At 42.0% G+C, this 16,200-nt stretch overlaps 1 protein-coding gene across 2 annotated transcripts in view; it reads left to right on the top strand.

The window, feature by feature from the left end:
* LOC139384375 (nuclear factor of activated T-cells, cytoplasmic 3-like) overlaps positions 1-15,331 on the top strand; it is a 94,438-nt gene extending 79,107 nt beyond the window's left edge. For both annotated transcript variants that reach the window (XM_071129113.1, XM_071129112.1), the window contains exon 10: positions 8,740-15,331. In XM_071129113.1, the coding sequence (XP_070985214.1) occupies positions 8,740-8,798 (59 nt within the window). In that variant the 3' untranslated portion in view covers positions 8,799-15,331. The remainder of the gene's footprint in view (positions 1-8,739) is intronic.
* The last annotated feature ends 869 nt before the right edge of the window (positions 15,332-16,200 follow it).

Here is a 16,200-nt window from a genome sequence, read left to right as displayed (position 1 = left end):
AAAAATATATAATATTAGTTCCCCCCCCACTTCTAAAACCAAAGTTGCGCCCCTGAGTATCACTGTAGTATTGCCTGCATAGACTTGTGTCAGCACAAGTCTGTGTGTGTGTACCACCATGTCACAGTGTAAAACTGCTATGGTGAGCTAACAGATGGCCTTGGTGACTGGTGACGTACGCCACGCAGGGGCCATGTAGAGGGTGTGTGTGTGTGTGCGTACGTACGTACGTACGTGTGTGTGTGCGTGCAGTAGGTCTACTGTGGGTGTGGGGGGGTCAGGAGTGGCACAGACTTACTGACAGATGGACAGACGAGTTGAGGATCCCACTCAACTGGCAGTATGCACCCAAAAATGCATCCCCACTTCTCATACTCCTCCTAGATGAATTCTCATCTCCAATAAAGGTTTATAACAAAGAGTATGTATTTATCAGTAAGAGGCAGGAGGAGGCAGTTCTTCTGCTAGAGCTAGCAGCTGAAAGGAAACTGCTGTGTACAGGACCTCTGCTTCTTTATTGGTAGGTACAGTAGTCTATATTTGGTTTAGTGTCCATTAACAGTGTTAATGTGAGTGCACTATTAAGGGACAGTAATTGTACAGTAGAGTGTATAGCGTGCCTACAGCACGTGTGTGCAACCTTGCTCTCCCCCTTCCTCTCGTGTGAATGTGAGTGAACCCTCCTGTGAGGGTGATTACGGCCGTCATGGTGACAGACTGAACCACTTGTGGTGCCGACCCGTGTGTTCATCTAATTAATCAGCTGGCCCTGTGTTTGCACAGACAACACACATACACAGTGCAGATGGGCGGGGGGGTAGCCGAGGCTGTGTGTGTGTGACACGGCGTGCCTGCATCTTTTGTTTGCTCTCCTGCTCGGGCTACAGCTGCCTCTCGCCGTGAGCACGGCATTCTGGGTTAATAATAGGCCGGGCCTGCTGCTCCCGCTCTTCTTGTGAGAGACATCGACATAGAGCAGGCACACACACTTATTTCTAGCGCTGTCATAGTGTACACACACACACACACACACACACACACACACACACACACACACACACACACACACAGAGAGACACAGGCACATAGTACACACAGTAAATGCACCCACCAAAAACAGCCATATCCACGTCAGTACTATGAGTATGGCGCCACACATTGTAAACACTGTGCACACAGTAGTTAATCACATACTTTAGGCAGTTTTCTCAGGCACAACTCTATATACAAATACACGAGCAATGCCGCTCCCAGAGCATGTGCACGGTCCCTGTTGACACAGCATAGCCAACAACACACACACATCTACATTTAAAACATGGGCTAATCTGGGTCTGCTACTAAGGCTCCTGAAACATAGCTTTCACCAGACTCCAATCCCCTCCATGAGGTAGGCCCTGTCCGTCTCTACTACTACAGACCCAGGGAACCAACCTCTAGTCTACAGGTTGCACTACCACTAGACGGAAGTCACAGAACCCTGGCACCATACTGCTGGTCAGTTTGGGTCAAGCAGGCCTCAGTCTCCAGAGTCCTGAGTTGTCCCCAACAGTGGAAACTCTCCTCTGGTACTCTGTGGTTTGGTGGCTTTGTGGCTTGGTCCAAGTCCCAGCCCAGCCAGTGGCTGCTTCTAACTTCTAACCGAGCATGGCAGATAAATAACACAACTCTCTATTCATGTGAGGAAAAAACTACAGTGGTAGGAAAATGCATCAGGCCTGGACCTAACCAAACTCAGCTAGTTAAACACAATCACAAACACACACCACCGGCCCTGGAACAAGTGGAAACCGGCTTTGTTTGTCGTCTTTCCATACAATTAAAGACTTAGGAATGTAATTGGCAGTGTAGCACCAGCACTGGGTTCTGGGCTCTGGGGTTCAGGTCCTGCCAGTGTGCCTTTCTCTCTCTCTCTCTGTGTGCGTGTCTGTGTGTGCGTGTCTGTGTTTGCGTGTCTGTGTGTGCGTGTCTGTGTGTGCGTGTCTGTGTGTGCGTGTCTGTGTGTGCGTGTCTGTGTGTGCGTGCTTTTCAGTGTGTTTCTCCGTCAAGATGTTGGCCAGCGGCAGGCAGACGGAGTGCCCGGGCAGGCCGGAGATCCTTGGTAATGTTGGAACTTAACATTGACCTTCAGCCAGGAAAACAGAAAGAGAAACCTTGTATTTGTTTACAGAGTCCCATATCAATGTTTTGAATATAATATTGTCTTGTTTGTATGCAAATGGCCTCTTGTACCAGCTCGTGGGTTGTGTTATCGGTTAGCTTGTCAATTTTAGATGTCATTGTTGATTTGTGTTTCCTAACAGAGAGCCACTGTTATAGTTGATATCCCTATAAAACCCTGTAGTGTGCTTTGTGTGACAGCTGCTGTAAGGGGAGTGTATATGTCAAGTGTCTCGGAGAACTGTTGAGTCACACACACACACACACACACACACACACACACACACACACACCATAACACATGGCAGTCAGGTTACTGCAGTTATCCGCCATTCTAGTTATGTGGATGCAGGAATTCTTCTAACTCACTAAACTAGCCTCCAGTCCGGACAAATCTCTTAAAATGCCATTAAGTGCAATTAAGTGTTTAGTCACTGTGAAATGCAGCAGACACATAGAATGTGTCATTATCTGATCCCTACTGCACATCCTAAGGTCATGGTCTATTGTGGTAGAAGTTTAGATGAATCTTCTGGTTGGCCATTCCGGATCCTATTGGCTTCCATTCCAACATTTTAGGATGGCCATTCTGGCTTCAATCCTGTTGGCTTTCACCTTGTAACTCACTCTTGTGGTCATCTGATGGCTTCCTGTGAGCAGACATTATAGGGGCCGGATCAAAAGACATGTGTGTTGTGAATCACTTACAAATGGGAAATCCACAGATGATTCACAGAGATGAGTGACTTTGTTAAAACTGCAGCAGTGTTCTAATGAGGCTATAGTGTTCTGACTGGAGCTCTACTGTTACTGTGATCTGTCTCTCTGGCAGTGTGTCAGACTAGAGTAATAGACTACAGAGCTACAGTTAAACAAAAAAAAGAGATGTTAGCCTAGCAACCCTGGAATGTTTTTAGTCGTCTAGTTTCTGTTACTGAAACTGACCATATATTTCCAATGAAATATGATCATTAAGTGGACTTGTCCATTTGACTTGAACGCCTGATGTTTTCTCTTCTACCCGAGGCTCTCAGAAGATGTGTGCATGTCATTGCAAGTCTTCCTTTTGACCAACTGAATCTTGGCTTGCCTGTCCCGTGCCTTGCACAAGTGTTATCCATCGTCACATGTTTTCTTCATTTGGTAGAGTGGAGAGAACAATCACTCAGTCTTCTTGTTATTTTCTGAATCTGGTTCTCTGTTGGAGCGCCCTACATGCCCTTTTCTGCTTCACACTTCAGTGTTTGTCTGTCAGGGAACGTTTTTTTCAATCTGTCAGACGGGAACCAGGGTGATTACCTGTTTTCCATCCTAACTGATGACTTGTTTATCATAGAAAATCCACATCTGTTTGACTGTTTCACTTCTGTTTCTCATTGCAGAGATTATTTTAGCAGATCCCTTTTAGACATGAAATGTATACATCTAGACATGACGTTAAAGATCACTGTGTGATTCGAAACAAAGAAAAGAATTGGGGTCAGAAAGGACACACTATGTAGATTTAATAAGGGCAGTCTGTTTCTCCCCTATGTCTGGGTTAGGTAAAGTGATTCATGTGAGTTTCCCCTTTGAGATAATGACATGACACACACTGAAAACCTAGCTTTACCACCAATCAGTACACTGATGGACTTTGATCGAGGAGGGACTCTCTGTCTTTGACTGTAATTAGCCTAAGTCACAGTGATTGAAGGGTTCGTTCCCCACTACAGTACTGTCTGAGAGGTGACACTGGTCTGATGGGGAGGGAAGTCATGTTCATGGGCTGGTTTAGTCACACATCCAGTAAAGTAGATTAGCCCTAGGACCAGAGAGCTATACCTTAGAAGCGAAATGACAGTTCACTGTATGAGGAGCAGTTCCCTGGCTTAATAGGGACCCCCCCCCCCCCCCCTCCTAGTCATATAAAGAGGATCTCCCTTCCAAAGGGAAGGGAGACCCAGGGTTCTCTGTAGTAAGCTGGGCTAAATCATCACGTTTCTGATGCAGTCATAAAAACAAGTCAATCTGAGACATTGGTTCAGGTATGAAACTACTGAAGTCAAGCACAATTTGAAAGATTTTTCCCAGATCTACATCAGATTATAGACCTAGTTGATAATATTTTATATAACTGTCAGTCTTGTTAGAGCACATTTTGAAACCTTACCAGTAGTCGATTAATAGGATATCTAATGCCCGTGTGAAAGTTTGCATCGTTTTGTGTGTTCTGTGTGTGTTCTGTGGAAAGTTTTCTAAACAGACACACAACTGCAGATAGACATTGTGCTTGAGACTTACATTAAACACATACAATAATGGTTCATTTTTAGTTGAACATTTCAGCTCGTGTGCTGTGATTAGAACGTGGATACATTGTTGTAGACTGATGTTTTATGTAAAGCTGTCTGTCGCAGTTAACCGACAAATACAGTCTATGTGTGAAGATAGATAGCCGTGTGTGATGGGAGAGGAAGAACCATCCGCCCACGCCAACAGGATAGAGACAGTGGCTAGCCAGCCAAGCACAAAGGCCTGCCCCTCCCTCTGTCACATCAGCAGTAGTAGCAGCTCATAGATCACACAAACAAATACAAATAAACACCTCTATTTCTATCATGGAACCACCAATACGTTTTCACTGCTTTTTTTAATGGTAGTCAACTAGCAAGTACAGTTGACGCTACAGTATTCATTGTCGATACTGTAAAATTATGTTTGAAATAGTTGTATTACTTTTTCTGAGACAAATTTATTCGATGGGATTTTTGAGAATGTACCAGTTTAACAGGAGTGCAATGACTTTGAGACGTTGTAATTGTATTCAGATATATAGCTGATGATTCTTAGGGATGGGGGTAACAGTTGATATATAGCTGATGATTCTTAGGGATGGGGGTAACAGTTGATATATAGCTGATGATTCTTAGGGATGGGGGTAACAGTTGATATATAGCTGATGATTCTTAGAGATGGGGGTAACAGTTGATATATAGCTGATGATTCTTAGGGATGGGGGTAACAGTTGATATATAGCTGATGATTCTTAGGGATGGGGGTAACAGTTGATATATACAGTGCCTTGCGAAAGTATTCGGCCCCCTTGAACTTTGCAACCTTTTGCCACATTTCAGGCTTCAAACATAAAGATATAAAACTGTATTTTTTGTGAAGAATCAACAACAAGTGGGACACAATCATGAAGTGGAACGACATTTATTGGATATTTCAAACTTTTTTAACAAATCAAAAATGAAAAATTGGGCGTGCAAAATTATTCAGCCCCTTTACTTTCAGTGCAGCAAACTCTCTCCAGAAGTTCAGTGAGGATCTCTGAATGATCCAATGTTGACCTAAATGACTAATGATGATAAATACAATCCACCTGTGTGTAATCAAGTCTCCGTATAAATGCACCTGCACTGTGATAGTCTCAGAGGTCCGTTAAAAGCGCAGAGAGCATCATGAAGAACAAGGAACACACCAGGCAGGTCCGAGATACTGTTGTGAAGAAGTTTAAAGCCAGATTTGGATACAAAAAGATTTCCCATACTTTAAACATCCAAAGGAGCACTGTGCAAGCGATAATATTGAAATGGAAGGAGTATCAGACCACTGCAAATCTACCAAGACCTGGCCGTCCCTCTAAACTTTCAGCTCATACAAGGAGAAGACTGATCAGAGATGCAGCCAAGAGGCCCATGATCACTCTGGATGAACTGCAGAGATCTACAGCTGAGGTGGGAGACTTTGTCCATAGGACAACAATCAGTCGTATATTGCACAAATCTGGCCTTTATGGAAGAGTGGCAAGAAGAAAGCCATTTCTTAAAGATATCCATAAAAAGTGTTGTTTAAAGTTTGCCACAAGCCACCTGGGAGACACACCAAACATGTGGAAGAAGGTGCTCTGGTCAGATGAAACCAAAATTTAACTTTTTGGCAACAATGCAAAACGTTATGTTTGGCGTAAAAGCAACACAGCTCATCACCCTGAACACACCATCCCCACTGTCAAACATGGTGGTGGCAGCATCATGGTTTGGGCCTGCTTTTCTTCAGCAGGGACAGGGAAGATGGTTAAAATTGATGGGAAGATGGATGGAGCCAAATACAGGACCATTCTGGAAGAAAACCTGATGGAGTCTGCAAAAGACCTGAGACTTGGATGGAGATTTGTCTTCCAACAAGACAATGATCCAAAACATAAAGCAAAATCTACAATGGAATGGTTCAAAAATAAACATATCCAGGTGTTAGAATGGCCAAGTCAAAGTCCAGACCTGAATCCAACCGAGAATCTGTGGAAAGAACTGAAAACTGCTGTTCACAAATGCTCTCCATCCAACCTCACTGAGCTCGAGTTGTTTTGCAAGGAGGAATGGGAAAAAATGTAGGTCTCTCGATGTGCAAAACTGATAGAGACATACCCCAAGCGACTTACAGCTGTAATCGCAGCAAAAGGTGGCGCTACAAAGTATTAACTTAAGGGGTCGCCCAATTTTTCAGTTTTTGATTTGTTAAAAAAGTTTGAAATAGCCAATAAATGTCGTTCCACTTCATGATTGTGTCCCACTTGTTGTTGATTCTTCACAAAAAATACAGTTTTATATCTTTATGTTTGAAGCCTGAAATGTGGCAAAAGGTCGCAAAGTTCAAGGGGGCCGAATACTTTCGCAAGGCACTGTAGCTGATGATTCTTAGGGATGGGGGTAACAATTGATATATAGCTGATGATTCTTAGGGATGGGGGTAACAGTTGATATATAGCTGATGAATTTTAGGGATGGGGGTAACAACTGGAATACAGAATATCAAGGCTTTTAATTAAATTGATGAAAAAGTATCATTCTTGATTTGTGTTAATTAATAAATTATTATTTAACCCCATACACAGCAAAATGTGGTTAAGAAATATAAAGGGAAGATCTTAAGATGAATTAATTTGAACGGACTCCCTAATATCTCGATAATACTCTGAATTTAATCTACACATGATTTGACTGTTAATTTTCCTCTCACTCCATCTACCAATAATATACCACATATATAAATACCCATATATAATATGACACATATAAAGCAGATGTTGACTTGTCCATCAGACACAGTGGGCCATTAAATGTATGATTTCACAACAGACAGTTGCACAACAAGTGGCCAGTTGTAGGTAAGAGAAGAGGAATCCCCAAGCAGCAGGGCTGGTACTGTTGCTGTGGTGTATGGACAGGTCTGGCTGAATACCTGCGTGTCTATCTGTCTTAATGTGTGTCAAACTGTCAGAGCTCAGAGGACTCACTCACCATCTCCTCGCTCTAAACCAGATAGTCAAACCCTCTCCTCTCTTTGCCCTCTGTCTCTTTGACCTGCCATGACTTTTGACACCTATGTGCCACATCAGGAAATGAACGGTGTATGAATGCCGCCACGAATGCAAAGCTACCAGTCGCTGCTGTGTGGAAAATATCTTCACTTTTCCACAAATACCAAACCAGGCTACGTATCCTCTCCTTTCACTCTCTCTCTCCTCTTTCTCTCTTTTCTCTACTCCCCTCTCTCTTCTAGTTCTTCTCTTTCTCCCTCTCTCTTTCTCACCCTCCTTTTTGTTCCATAGGTACTGTAGTTAACCAGATGCAGCTTCAGTTAGCGTGATATGGGGGTTAGAAGTTGATTTAATTTACGGCTGTGGTTTTTACAGGCTCCCCGCTGGTCCTCCCGCTGAGCCACGCTGGACCCGGTGTGAGCTGAAAACAGATTTGGCACCACTGTAACAGTCAGGCCTCTGTTGGAGGCATCTCCAACATGCCCCACCGCCAGAGAGCGAGAGAGAAAATAACTGATTTATTTAATATTAGGCCTAGCTAGCTCTGCCTGGCAGAGTAATTACCTGCAGCACTGTGCTTGAGTGCCTCTCTGGGGTCGACAACATGTGTTGTAACAATGGATTAGTTTTATACAGGCCCATTTACTACGCTCGCAAACCCACAATAATAGGCCAGAGGAAATGTACTCAAGCTCCATTAAGAGGTGGAAGAAATGAAGAAACGCAATAGAGAAATGGTGCTCGCTAGGCCATTCAATAAATGGAGGATGATATTTATAGGAGTCGACATGTTGTGGTGGTAAAGACTAAATATCTTGGACGCTGTCAAAGGTCATGTCTGACGGTAATGACACACGGCAGTGAATGGAATAGTTTCTCCTCGCTTTCTGGTTGTTGACGGTGGTTTTGTCATTCCAAAGCTGTGAGTTGAACCTCTGGGTCTTGCCAGTGTATGTATGAGTTTTTCCCTCTATCTCTCCACTGTGATATGCTGAAGCTGAACTTTTCTGTGTTCAGAGAAGTCAGTAAGTGAGCAGGGCAACATCACCCTCTGCTGGTAAACATTTGTATTTTCTCACAGTCCGAATGCATTCAGGAACACAATTTAGATTTGATTTCTTGATAATATATGACAATCAATGTGGCCTCAAAAACTTTGGGTCAATTGAAGTTGAAGAAAGCCTTGCTAAGGTTTAGTAGCCTATAATAATAAACCCTCTGGACTGTGTTTTTCAGCTGTAGTGAACCTGTATCCTCTCTCTTTGTGTTTCCAGTGAATGAGATCATCGGCAGAGACATGTCCCAGTCCCCTGGTGGCGGTGCCCAGTCGTAGCGCTGTCCGTGGCCAGGCATCCACACACCCAGCTGGGCATAGCAGTGTCTTCACCAGCCCCAACACCACCACCTCCACCACAGGACTTTACCTGCCTCTAGGCAGGACAGACTGGGCTGAGATTCCCCTTTACACTTCATGGCCCTACCAGTCCACAAAAAGACCCTCCAGACACACATGAACAAACCTTTCATATACCCACATGACAGCAAAAGAGCTCAGATTCACCCACCTACACATGTACAGTGGGGCAAAAAAGTATTTAGTCAGCCACCAAATGTGCAAGTTCCCCCACTTAAAAAGATGAGAGAGGCCTGTAATTTTCATCGTAGGTACACTTCAACTATGACAGACAAAATGAGAAAAAAAATCCAGAAAATCACATTGTAGGATTTTTAATGAATTTATTTGAAAATTATGGTGGAAAATAAGTATTTGGTCACCTACAAGCAAGCAAGATTTCTGGCTCTCACAGACTTGTAACTTCTTCTTTAAGAGGCTCCTCTGTCCTCCACTCGTTACCTGTATTAATGGCACCTGTTTGAACTTGTTATCAGTATAAAAGACACCTGTCCACAACCTCAAACAGTCACACTCCAAACTCTACTATGGCCAAGACCAAAGAGCTGTCAAAGGACACCAGAAACAAAATTGTAGACCTGCACCAGGCTGGGAAGACTGAATCTGCAATAGGTAAGCAGCTTGGTTTGAAGAAATCAACTGTGGGAGCAATTATTAGGAAATGGAAGACATATAAGACCACTGAAAATCTCCCTCGATCTGGGGCTCCACGCAAGATCTCACCCCGTGGGGTCAAAATGATCACAAGAACGGTAAGCAAAAATCCCAGAACCACACGGGGGGACCTAGTGAATGACCTGCAGACAGCTGGGACCAAAGTAACAAAGCCTACCATCAGTAACACACTACGCCGCCAGGGACTCAAATCCTGCAGTGCCAGACGTGTCCCCCTGCTTAAGCCAGTACATGTCCAGGCCCGTCTGAAGTTTGCTAGAGAGCATTTGGATGATCCAGAAGAAGATTGGGAGAATGTCATATGGTCAGATGAAACCAAAATATAATTTTTTGGTAAAAACTCAACTCGTCGTGTTTGGAGGAAAAATAATGCTGAGTTGCATCCAAAGAACACCATACCTACTGTGAAGCATGGGGGTGGAAACATCATGCTTTGGGGCTGTTTTTCTGCAAAGGGACCAGGACGACTGATCCGTGTAAAGGAAAGAATGAATTGGGCCATGTATCATGACATTTTGAGTGAAAATCTCCTTCCATCAGCAAGGGCATTGAAGATAAAACGTGGCTGGGTCTTTCAGCATGACAATGATCCCAAACACACCGCCCGGGCAACGAAGGAGTGGCTTCGTAAGAAGCATTTCAAGGTCCTGGAGTGGCCTAGCCAGTCTCCAGATCTCAACACCATAGAAAATCTTTGGAGGGAGTTGAAAGTCTGTGTTGCCCAGCAACAGCCCCAAAACATCACTGCTCTAGAGGAGATCTGCATGGAGGAATGGGCCAAAATACCAGCAACAGTGTGTGAAAACCTTGTGAAGACTTACAGAAAACGTTTGACCTCTGTCATTGCCAACAAAGGGTATATAACAAAGTATTGAGATAAACTTTTGTTATTGACCAAATACTTATTTTTCACCATAATTTGCAAATAAATTCATAAAAAATCCTACAATGTGATTTTCCGGATTTTTTTTCTAATTTTGTCTGTCATAGTTGAAGTGTACCTATGATGAAAATTACAGGCCTCTCATCTTTTTAAGTGGGAGAACTTGCACAATTGGTGGCTGACTAAATACTTTTTTGCCCCACTGTATACATCAGATTATAAACAGGAGGGTGGTGACAAACTGTAGGATTATTGGGGTCAGTGAGTGGCAGAAAGACGAGGAACATGTTCTCTGTTCAGTTGACTTCGGGTTCATTTTTAGCATTAGTTCTCAGGCCTGGGTTCAGATCCCCAGAGGTGATCACTGGTTTAGAGAGTGATCACCTCCTAAACGGTTTCTATGCAGCAAAACTCTGCTCAGGTTGTCTGGATGGAGTATGAAATATACCCTCTCAAGTCACAATGGTGCCCCTAACAGTGTAGTGCTCAGTGAGGAAAAATAGGACCCCTTAGTAGGAATAAAGAAGGGTTGAATACTGTACTCATGATTTTCTCACCAGCATAGACCTCGACGGTACAAACACCCCGGTTGGTTGAGTGATGTCACAACAGCACCCCCTGGGAGTGTAGAGGTAGTACTGCAGCCCCACTGCGACACCCCCATCACCCTTGTCCTTCTTTGTCTCTGGGTGCCTGGGAGCCCCTTCTCTTCTTCTCTGGTGCTGGACTGGGATCTGTAATATGCAACATTCCACACTTCTAGTGACCTTCCAGCCATGTAGATATAGTGCCTTCAGAAAGTATTCACACCCCTTGACTTTTTCCACATTTTGTTGTGGTGCAGCATGAATTTCAAATATATTAAATGTAGACGTTTTTGTCGCTGGCCTAAACGCAATACCCGATAAAGTCAAAGTGGACTTATGTTTTCAGAATTGTTTATAAATTCATAAAAAATAAAAAGCTGAAATGTCTTGAGTGGTTCAGGAGTAAAAATGAACTTAACAAGTCACATAAGTTGCATGGATTCAACCACAAAGACCAGGGAGTTTTTCCAATGCCTCGCAAAGAAGGGCACCTATTGGTAGATGGGTATAAAAAAAAGCAGACATTGAGCATATCCCTTTGAGCATGGAGAAGTTATTAATTATACTTTAGATGGTGTATCAATACACCCAAGCACTACAAAGATACAGGCCTCCTTCCTAACTCAGTTGCCAGAGAGGAAGGAAACGGCTTAGGGATTTCACCATGAGGCCAATGGTGACTTTAAAACAGTTACAGAGTTTAATGGCTATGATAGGAGAAAACAGGATGAATCAACAACATTGTAGTTATTCTACAATACTAACCTAATTGACAGAGTGAAAAGAAGGACGCCTGTACAGAATAAAAATATTCCAAAACATGCATCCTGTTTGCAACAAGGTACTAAAGTAATACTACAAAAAAAATTGGCAAAGCAATTAACTTTTTGTTCTGAGTACAAAGTGTTATGTTTGGGGCAAATCCAATACAACACAATACTGAGTACCACTCTCCATATTTTCAAGCATAATGATGGCTGCATTATGTTATGTGTATGCTTGTAATCGATAAGGACTGGAGATTTTTTTTTAATAAAATAATAAGCAGAATGGAGCACAGGCAAAATTCTAGATGGAAATCTGGTTCATTCTGCTTTCCACCAGACACTGGGAGGTGAATTCACTTTTCAGCAGGACAATAACTTAAAACACAAGGCCAAATATACACTGAAGTTGCTTACCAAGAAGACAGTGGATGTTCCTGAGTGGCCAAATTACAGTTTTGACTTAAATCTGCTTGAAAATCTGTGGCAAGACCTGAAAATGGTTGTCTAGCAATGATCAACAACCAATGATCAACAACCAACAACCATCAACAACCAAAAGGTTAATTGTTGCACAATCCAGGTGTGCAAAGCTCTTAGAGGCTTACCCAGAAAGACTCACAGCTTTAATCACTGCTTAAGGTGCTTCTATAAAGTATTGACTCAGGGGTGTGAATACTTATGTAAATTAGATGTCTGTATTTTATTTTCAATAAATTAGCAAACATTTATAAAAACGTGTTTTTACTGTCATTATGGGTTATTGTGTAGATATAATACATTTTCTATTCAGGCTGTACCACAACAAAAGGTGGAAGACATCAAAGGGTATGAATACCTTCTGAAGCCACTGTATCTGTGTATTAATACTACTCTCCTCCTGACTCCCCACACCTCCTCTTCAGGTTGAACAAATGCCTTATAAACCTTGTTAAATAGCAGCTTTGAATGATAGGATGGTAAACGCTTTTGTTGTTTGTTTGCACAGCTGACTCTTCGTGCAGAGTATGACTTTGATTTTTATAGAAATTAGATGGATTTCTGAGTTTGTGATATGGAGACGCTTGACTTTCGATGAATATGTTTTATGCGATGGATAGATGAACACTGGTTTTCTCCAGACCGAGGTAGCCTGTTAAGACAAGTAAATATATATATATTTGTAACTGTAAGTAGACTCGTTGGAGTTTAATTAAAGGTGGTGTTTGAATTATCCACAGAGCAAGACGGACCTGTGTTCCTCTGAGCTCTGTCATGCAATAACTAAAGAGTGTCTGAAATGGCACCCTATTCCCTGTATAGTGCATTACTTTTGGCCAGCAAAAACTACATTTAATCCTGATTTAATGGTCAGATTGGATTACCAAATCTGGAGGATCAGAATAGTTTTGTTTTCTTTTGAAAAACCCAATTCTAACATGTAATTTTATCCGATTGCAGAAATCCAATCAGATAACTTTTTAAAAACTGGGCCCAGAGACTCTGCCTTCCACTTTGTAACAACCATACCTTCTGAGGGTAAAGCAGCTATTGGAAATAATATAACACATTGAAAACTGCAGATTTAAACTGTTGATAAATGTATTTTATATATAGTAATTTATATATACTGTATTTATGTATAGCCCCCCCCCCCTCCACCACCCCTGATGAACAAGGTTAAGTTAGTTTTAAAAAACGACTTTCATTTTTGTATGTTGTTGGTTCTTCCAGGCCCCCTGTGTGTTGCACATCACGACAATCACAACAAATGATCATTTTGTCTTCAGGATGGTACCTTAACAAATATATGTATTTGTCAATCTTCCTCCTTGGGGAGACAGACATACAGACTGCGAATGTATGGAATATTGATAGCAATAATAAAAAGATTTTCAGTTTGCCTGAGAATTACAACAACAAAAAGTCCAAAGAAAATGACAAAGCTGAGTGTTGAAAAGCAACATATTCTAGTCCAACATCATCATAAGGATGTTTCCAGAATGTGATTCTGAATGCTGGATAGATGTATGTATGTATGTATGCCATACATTACGTAGTCATGCTGTAATATAACATGTTGATTGGTCTGGGTAGGAACAACTCCTATTGCCTTAACATGTTCTCTGTGATTGGACAATGATATATGTATATTCTTGCATGTATATTTTTTCTCTGAGAGGATGTTGCTAATGACAACTGTCAATCATGTCCAATCAGAAATAGAAAATAATTATGCTATACACAAAAAACCTGCCTGATGCCTTTAAAAACATTTTTTTTAAATTAAAAAAGAACCTTGATGCCTATAGTTGTAGATGCAGCAGGGATGCTTGGTTCTGTTACTTCAAGGCTCCGTTTACACAGGTAGTCCAATTCTGATATTTTTCTCACAAATCAGAACAGCTCTGAAAAAGTTCTGTGATTGGTCAAAGAACCAATTAGTGGAACAAATATCAGAATTGGGCTGCCTGTATAAACGCAGCCTTCTAGAGTATCAGCACAATACTTATTAGTCCTGCATACCAGAGGGCCAGTCAGTGAATCTGCCTTGTAAAGGACACAGGTCAAGCGTCTTAGTAGATTATATTAAGTGTGGATGTGTGCGTTTGTACCCAATAAACTGTAGATAAGTGTTTTTTTTATAATGAATTTCAGTTCTGTACAATACAAGCACACAGATGCATTAGGCTACTATGCAAACCATGACGAAAGCATCATGACGACGTGATATTTGGCATCGAGTACAAAATAACTGGTTTGTTTGTAATAATCTTGTGGCTTTTGTTTCATGTGTAAAACCTTTTCAAATAGTGAGGAAAGAATGTCACTATTTGTTTATTTAAACTATAGGAAGGCCTTAACTCATGTGTTAAATATGAATTACTGGTTTGTTGTCTGTATGCTCTTCTGGGTTAATAATTTACTTGAGAATATATATTTTGGACAGCAGGACGTTAGTTACAAGAGGAAGGGCTGGCTCTGGTGCTGCTTGTTACTGTTACCTGATTCACAGTATAGAGCTGATCAGAACCGTACTGTGCTGGCTTGGATGTTTCATTTTCACATGGTCCTTTCCAGCACAGTTCCCGCACTATGTAGATGCGTAAACAGGGCAGCCCAGTACAGCTCGGCTTGGCGCAGCTTGGCTCTATAGTGTGAATGAGGCATATGAGTCCAGAAACAAAAGCAGCATTGAATTCAGTAACCATTCGCTCTCTGCCATCCTCTTCTGTAAAACCAAAGATAAACAATATGTTCCCATTTTACATACTGGTAAAAAGCAACACAGACTGACATTAGAACTCTATTTTTGATACTTTGAAATGGATGTCATTCCTAACGGTTGGGTGCATATATCTATAAATATATGTTTTGTAAAAGAAAAGGGAAATACAGGTTTTAGCTGATGTTTACAGGAACCTTGTATTGTCATGTCATGTACATTTTGTATTTTAAAACCATTTTGTATTTTAAGACTGCAGTGCTTTTTGAATGTATTCAAAGGGAATACCTTGCATTTAGGCTCTTACAGTAGTGTATCAATAAAAATACAAATGTCAATCTGTGGCTTTGTGCTTTTCTCTTTCTATACTGAACAAATATATAAACGCAACATGGAACAATTTCTAAGATTTTACTGAGTTACAGTTCATATAAGCAAACAAGTAAATTGAAATAAAATTTCCCATGACTGGGAAAACAGATATGTCATCCAGAACTGGGACATTTTCAGCTTCCAGGAATTGTGTACAGATCCTTGCAACATGGGTCCATGCATTATCATGCTGAAACATGAGGTAATGGGGTGGATGAATGGCACGACAATGAGCCTCAGGATCTCATCAAAGTGTATCTCTGCATTCAAATTGCCATCAATAAAATGCAATGGTGTTCGTTGTCCGTAGCTTATGCCCATACCATAACCCCACCGCCATCCATGGGACACTGTTCACAATATTGACATCAGCGTACCACATACCATCTGTCCGGTACAATTGAAACCGGGATTCATCTGTGAAGAGCACACTTCTCCAGCATGCCAGTGGCCCTCAATGGTGAGCATTTGCCCACTAAAGTTGGTTATGACGCCGAACTGCAAGACCCTGGTGAGGACGACGAGCACGCAGATGAGTTTATGCAGAAATTCTTCAGTTGGGCAAATCCAGTTTATCAGCTGTCCGGTCTAAGATGATTCCGTAGGTGAAGAACCTGGGGGTGGAGGTCCTGGGCTGGCTTGTTTACACATGATCTGCGGTTGTGAGGCCGATTGGGCATACTGCCAAAATCTCTAAAATGACGTTGGTGGATTATGGTAGAGAAATTAACGTTCCTGCAGTCAGCATGTCAATTGCACGCTCCCTCAAAACTTGACATCAATGCCATTGTGTTGTGGACATTTTAGAGTCGCCTTTTGTCCCCAGTACAAGGTG

This window comes from Oncorhynchus clarkii, chromosome 26 (genome assembly GCF_045791955.1).
Source record: "Oncorhynchus clarkii lewisi isolate Uvic-CL-2024 chromosome 26, UVic_Ocla_1.0, whole genome shotgun sequence".
In the NCBI taxonomy this organism is placed as follows: domain Eukaryota; kingdom Metazoa; phylum Chordata; class Actinopteri; order Salmoniformes; family Salmonidae; genus Oncorhynchus; species Oncorhynchus clarkii.
This window is presented reverse-complemented; position numbering and strand designations above follow the sequence as displayed.